We start from the raw sequence: 7230 nt of genomic DNA, 5'->3' as shown, positions 1-7230 counted from the left end.
TTGTTTATCCCAACACAAAACTCTCTCTCTCTCTCTCTCTCTCTCTCTCTCTCTCTCTCTCTCTCTCTCTCTCTCTCTCTCTCTCTCTCTCTCTCTCTCTTTCTCTTTCTCTTTCCCCCTGATGGGTGTACAAGCAAGTTTGGACACTATAATTTGAAACTTTGGTGGCCATAAGATGATGAGGAATATAAATATTCATTCATTCATTATCCATACCACTTATCCTCACAAGGGTCGCGGGTCCAATCAACCTACCACGCATGTTTTTGAAATGTGGGAGGAAACCGGAGTACCCGGAGAAAACCCACGCAGGCACGGGGAGAACATGCAAACTCCACACAGGGAGGCCGGAGCCGGGATTGAAACCACGACCTCTGAACTGTGAGTCGGATGTACTTTTGGAAAAAAAAAATCCTAATGAACTGCATACTCACTTGGATGTAAAACCTTTGCTATCATGGCTTGGTCAGACTTAAAAACCTTTGTGAAACAGGAAAAAATAAGAAATAATATACACGAGGTATCTTTGAGAGAGATTGTGTCGGATTAATTACAAAAGGCATAGGACATTATTATAAAAGTTTGTTTTGAGTATTAGTGACCCAACGCAACAACTTCCGCTCCCAAATCCACTTTCAAAACCAAAAACAAGCAGTAGAAAAATCCAACAAGTTCAACTCCCAAATCCAAAATTGAGCAGGGTTTGTTGTTGCGGTCCATTTTCCTTGTTCATGCTCGCTGCCGCTGCAAACTCTTGGTGCTCATTCACATGTTTCGTTCTCAAATGTTGCATCAGGTATAACATATTGAACCTGGCCACTTTGGTTCTGTCTCTTGCAACATTTGCTATAGCTGGAGTTTCTATGTTGAAGTAGTTACATATCGCCGCCATTATATCTCCTGTACCCTACTGTCCTCATCCCCCCCCCACACACACACATGAAAAAGCAGCAGGTAGCAAGATACAAAACGCTGCATTCAACGTTCTTTACTTGTACAGCATCGGGAAATGGCATCGGCACGTTATTTGTAAGTACTCGCAGATACCGATACCAGTGTTTTAATATGGTATCGGGATACTTCCCATTGTGCTAATGCCTTTTGTTTTAACGGCCTGAAGCTAGTTGTTGCTAAACTTCTGCTGTTCCAATCCTACCTTTAACCGGGGAGGGAAGCGGGGGGCTCCAATCTGCCTGCTGCTGCTGCAAGCTGCGTCTCTCTCCCTCCTGAGACATGAGTTTAGCGTCGCTAAATGTCCGAAATATAATGTCGGGGTTCGTGTGTGCATTCATGCTCTTGTCTGCTTCAGCTTGTGAAAGTGGAGGAGCAATCGCCACGGTATTTTTGATTTTGTGGAGGTGATCATGATGAGATCACGTTTTAAGTTAATAAATCCAAACTATTGTGCAGGACACTTTTATACTTTCACAGTTTGAAGTGGACAAGAGTAGTAATGTGCATTTGCCTCGCATTTTGGTGGCGATCGATCACCGTTTTAGACAACAGAACTGACAAAGCGAGCAATATTACCAAGCATGCCTTCCTCGCGTGACATAGACCACTGAGACCGAAAACATAACATAAGCCGCGTCCCTTTTAGTGGCGTGGAAATTTGTCGTAAACCTAATCACAAAAAAAGACCTTAAATCACTAAAGTGTCTTTTGAGGTGGGCATTTTAGTACTAATGTCGTTTTTACATGCAAAGCTATTATATAAGTGCCAATGTCAAGTTCACCCAAGTGTCACTTTAATGTTTAATTTATTAATATTATTATTGGTGGGGGGCGGCACTGGTTAGCACATCCGCCTCACAGTGCAGAGGTCGTGGGTTCGATCCCGGCCCTCCCTGTATGGACTTTGCATGTTCTCCCCGTGCCTGCGTGGGTTTTCTCCGGGTACTCCGGTTTCCTCCCACATTCCAAAAACATGCATGGTAAGTTGATTGGACACTCTAAATTGCCCCTAGGTGTGATTGTGAGTGCAGATGTTTGTTTGTCTCTGTGTGCCCTGCGATGGCTGGCAACCAGTTCAGGGTGTCCCCCGCCTACTGTCTGAAGTCAGCTTTTTTTTGGGGGGGTGGGGTGCGGAACAGGGCGGGGGGTAATTTTTATGAATAAGGGCGGGAGGTCGAGGCCGGAAGAGTACCCAGGTCAAGGGTGGAGGGTCGCGGCCGGACTGGCAATAAAAGGGTCAAGTGCCCAGCTCTGAAAATAACATTACGTTATTTTGCAAATATTATTTTATCGCAAAATACCGCAATAAAAATGAAAAACCTATTGCATTATAATGCAAACATTTTGCAATACATATATATAATATATAAATTGTATTGCGTTATAACGCAATGTTAAATATTCTCTTGAAGTTCCCCTCTGTAGTCTGGTGACCGACGGTGGTTGTGTTGGCAGCTAAATGCTATCTAGGGTGACATATTTTTTTCAGGAATATGTTTTATGCAGGCACATTGGTTGAAACAGGGCATTCTGATTAATAAAGCGTTTATGGAATATAGCAAAATCCACCTGTTTTTAGTCATCTCGGGGGGCGGCCATTTTGTCACTTATGTAGACTGAATATGACATCACATTTGGTCAGGGCTCAGGTAACAACCAATCACAGCTCACCTGCTTTCTGAAGCTGAGCCATGATTGGTCGTTCTCTGACGCAATGTAAGGACAGAAGCGCTTTGAAAGGACGAGGACAGACTGGGTTGGAGGACGATTATTTTTATGAATAACATTTTTATGAATAAGGACGGAGGAACGATGACAGAAGGGTTCCCAGGTCATGGACAGAAGACGGACTGGCAAAATAGGGTCAACTACCCATCTCTGGGTATTGATTTTCAATTTTGCTATTTGGAAAACCAGATTGACTAACCAAATTTATCTGCAATGAGAATGAATAATTGATGCTACGACTCAAATATTCAAAATGTACCCAAAGCTGAGTATGCCTATTTTATCAACCAAATTGTAACATCTACACTGGAAAAATTCTTTGGATCTTCTCGATTTACTTAATTCGGACGTGTACTTTGTACATCGATTGCACATGATTAAAATGTGTTAATCTAGCATATGCCATTTGACTATGATTTTATAACTGAATATACTGTATATAGTTTTGGTGAGGAAAAGAGTAGAACTTTATTTCAGTTGAACACATTTTAATCATAAAGATGTGGGGGTGGCCTACGACCCTGTACACTACTAGACGAGATCCACCCATGCATTGAACAGTAGCTGAAACCCATTCCCACAATCAGAACAAAACAAGAGCAAAATGTAGTAAGATGACCATTTTTAAAATAGTTACTTGGGGATAATTCATGTTATAGGTTCATAAATCAGGCATTAACGCAGTAGAATGCGTAAGAAACAATTTTTGCTTCTAAAATTGAAGAACCTTTATTCAGCAGTGTTTAGAAGAGAAATTGTGATTTTATCTTAGTCATAAATAGTTAATATGCATCTTTGCGTATCTAGAAAAGCTGTACAGTATGTGAATCAAGTTATTAATAGCAATGGCAACTATTTTTTCACATCCTCCTTCCTCACGCTGCATACCTTGACTTTTTTTTTTTTTTTTTAACTAGCCTTGTGGGCCGTGTCAAATATAATTTTTTGTATATGCATCCAGAAAAATGGATGGTAGGCCGCAAATGTTCCCAAGGCCATAGTTTGGACATGAAAATTTGAACCTTTTTTTAGAAATAAAAAACTGAAATGTGGGGCATGCAAAATTATTCGGCCCCCCTGAGTTAATACTTTTTAGAACCACCTTTTGCTGCCATTGCAGCTGTAAGTCTTTTTGGATACGTCTCTATAGGTTTTTCACATCAGGAAACTGACATTTTTGCCCATTCTTCCTTGCAAAACAGCTCGGGCTCATACCATTCTTCCTTGCAAAACAGCTCGAGCTCATAAGCCTAGATGGAGAGCATCTATGAACAGCAGTTTTCAGATCTTTCCACAGATTCTCAATGGGATTCAAGTCTGGACTTCGACTTGGCCATTCTAACACATGTATTTTAGTTTTGAACCATTCCATTTGAGATTTTGCTTTGTTTAGTCATTGCCTTGGTGGAAGGTAAACCTCCCTCCCAGTTTCAGATCTTTTGCAGACTCCAACAGTTTTTTCCGAAATTACCCTATAGGTTCCATCCAGCTCCCATCAACTTGCCTGTTTGTGCCGAAGAAAACCAGCTCCAGATCATAATGCTGCCACCACCAGGTTTGACAGTGGGGATGGTGTTTTCAGGGTGATGTGGGGTTTTTACTTTTATGGTATTGAAGCGCACGCCGGCTTGACATTGCGGAAACACGTTAACTGCAAGACCCCTCCTTGCAGATGATGTAGTTGGTCCCGCATTTTACGTGGACGATTAGAGATTGCCTTGCACCTACGACGTGTGTCCGTTTTCATGCCAAGCGCCGTCTACTTTGTGTTACCAAATTATCAGGTGCGTCAGGGTCGCAGCAGCCCCAAGGGGCGGAACGCCTAGTGAGGTGCATTGCGGTCCCAAACACGCTAGACTAGACTTTCCCCAGTACCAAAATCAAGTTGCGCTCGTTTTTTACACTGATCCCAGGGGTGCCAGTCTACCAAAATAGGGCCCAATGTGTTACTATTTGAACAATTTCAGAAATAAACCCCCAGAAACTGTTTGAAGTCTGTAAGGTCCCTTTAATACCACATGTAGCCATAAGATAAAGACAAAATGTTTTCTATACGTTACCCACACATATTTGTTTAAAGGTTGGGATAACCATATACTGTACTGTACATTATTAACAATCAAAGCATGCACATGACTTGTAGGCAGTAAGATTCAAAACCACACACTCAAAGACAAAAAGGGATTAGAAGTACATCACCAAGTCATTTGTATGGCACATACTATACATCAGTTATGGAGATTGTCTTGTTTTTGGATGTCTAAATGCCACCTATCTTTATTGTATATACAGTCTATGTGCTTTTCTCTATCCACTGGTCATTGTGTCTGTCTGTGCTTGCTCTCTTTAATTCGACGATCACCTCCGTTTTTTTCCAGATCTTTAGAGATGAGATGAAGTGGAGAAACACAATTTCAGAGTGTAAGGGTTGGAACCGTCTGCAAAGACACACAGACACACACATTACTATTATTGCAGTTGACTTCCGGTGTTCACGGGGGATAGCGAATGGGCAGGCCTGTGACTAGAGAAAATACGCAAATAACTGAGAGAATAACTGGGATGTACCACCGATAAGCATTTACATGAAAAGCGTGGTTGCAAGCAAAACAATTGCCTTTGAAGACAGCTTTGAGTGTTTTGCATGTTTTAAAGCACAATATAGTTTACTCTAAACTTGCTTCCTTAGACTCTTCTCACCACTTGCCAGCATGGCACAGATCCACTTGCTGCACTCACAAAGCTGCTCTGAATATTGGCCTGGCTGAGCATTTCACATGGGAGGAGTCACTATGAAATTGGTCAGTGTATTTCTGTGTGCATGCATTTACTACTGCAATGACCAGAAACGCTGCAGAAAGCTGTTGGGTGGTAAAATGTATAAGTCCATGACTGGACCAAACTGTAGGCAGAACAATGTCCATGTGCAATATTTTGTCCATATACAGTGAAGTGCAAATATGGGTTTTTACAGTATTGTAGGTGCGTTTCAGACACACATATGTACTTGGTATCCTTATTTGGTAATGATTGAGAACGGTGAGAACCTCCACAGCTTCTGTCTTGCTGTCAAATTGCAACAACCCAGATATTGTCTTGGAGGAAGCTGAAAGAAAAACATAAAAGATATAGCATTAACAGAACAAATCTATATATACTCACATACTTCCCATTCACATGAAAAAAATATATATATATTTATATATCCAACTTACATTTGGCATCAAACATCTTGAATTTGACAAAGCCGGGCACATCATGCTCATTACATAACTGTTAACACACACAAAAAATAAGGAATGTGTAAACACATTTGGAGCAATAAACATCAAGTCATTTCATCCAGTGTAGGGGAAAGTCAACCCAAGTATATTTTTTTCCAGAATATGTTCTATGCAAGCCCACTAGTTGAAACAGGGCATTCTGATAAATATTGTATTTGTGGAATAATTGTTAATCCACTCGTTTTTAGCCATCTCTGGGGGTGGCCATTTTGTCTTCTGTCGACTGAAAATGACATCACAACTGTTCACCATGACCAATCATGGCTCAGATCCAGAAAAAAAGTTCGGCCGTGATTGGTCGTTGTGAGCAGTTGTGATGTCATTTTCAGTCGACAGAAGACAAAATGGCCGCCACATAGATGGCTAAAAACGAGTGCATTTTCCTGCTTAATTTATATTCCACGAACGCAAACTTAATCAGAATGCCGTGTTTCAACTAGTGGGCCTGCTGGGAACATATACTTGAAAAAAGTATGTTTGGGTTGACTTCTACTTTAAGCTTGATTTAAGTAAGTCTAGATGCCATAAAAAATATATGCCGAGCCCTCCCTGAGCCGTCACCTTATCGTGGTAGAGGGGTTTGTGTGTATCGACTCCCAACTACGTTTACATGCAGCCAATATTCGGGTTAAGGTCAAAATTCCGATTTCTGAAACATTGGAACAATAAAAACATGTTTACATGCGTGAGTGAACAGAATGAGTAAACCTATTGAAACGGCGACGCACTCTAAATTGCCCCTAGGTGTGATTGTGAGTGCGGATGTTTGTCTCTGTGTGCCCTGCGATTGGCTGGCAACCAGTTCAGGGTGTCCCCCGCCTACTGCCCAAAGACAGCTGGGATAGGCTCCAGCACGCCCCGTGACCCTTGTGAGGAGAAGCGGTACAGATAATGGATGGATGAAACGGCGACGCACGGACGCCGTGACGCAAATAGACGTCATTTCTGCTTGTTACTTGATATCGTCAATAAAACTTATTTTATTCATGTCACTCACCACAGGAATAAAGTAGTCGTTTCCTCCGCGTTCCAGAAGTGTGCCACTGCGTTACGCCTCTGAGTTTCGCCATGATTGTTTACATCCGGCTTATGTATTCTCGGCGAGTTGCGTGCCAGACATACGGACTTAAACACATGTATGTGTGTCTATTAGTGCTGTCAAACGATTACATTTATTTAAAACTAATTAATCGCAAAATTTTCCATAATTAATCGTGATTAAAGGGATGGTTGGGCCAGGTTGGTCATGTTTTCACTAACAAGT

The 7230-nt window shown here is 41.6% G+C and overlaps 1 protein-coding gene across 1 annotated transcript in view; it reads right to left on the bottom strand.

Moving 5' to 3' along the window:
* Positions 1 to 4669: 4669 nt before the first annotated feature.
* The window catches only part of hnrnpll (heterogeneous nuclear ribonucleoprotein L like), a 79797-nt gene continuing 77236 nt past the window's right edge, over positions 4670 to 7230 (bottom strand). The window contains exons 12-14 of the mRNA XM_086044429.1: positions 5898 to 5955; positions 5690 to 5788; positions 4670 to 5120 (exon numbers count right to left, since the gene is read on the bottom strand). Coding sequence (XP_085900555.1) covers positions 5065 to 5120; positions 5690 to 5788; positions 5898 to 5955 — 213 coding nt within the window. The 3' untranslated portion in view covers positions 4670 to 5064. The remainder of the gene's footprint in view (positions 5121 to 5689; positions 5789 to 5897; positions 5956 to 7230) is intronic.

This window comes from Filicampus tigris, chromosome 11 (genome assembly GCF_054856515.1).
Source record: "Filicampus tigris isolate MCC_2025a chromosome 11, RoL_Ftig_1.0, whole genome shotgun sequence".
NCBI lineage: Eukaryota > Metazoa > Chordata > Actinopteri > Syngnathiformes > Syngnathidae > Filicampus > Filicampus tigris.
Note: the sequence above shows the minus strand (reverse complement) of the source record. Positions and strands in the feature narration are given on the sequence as shown.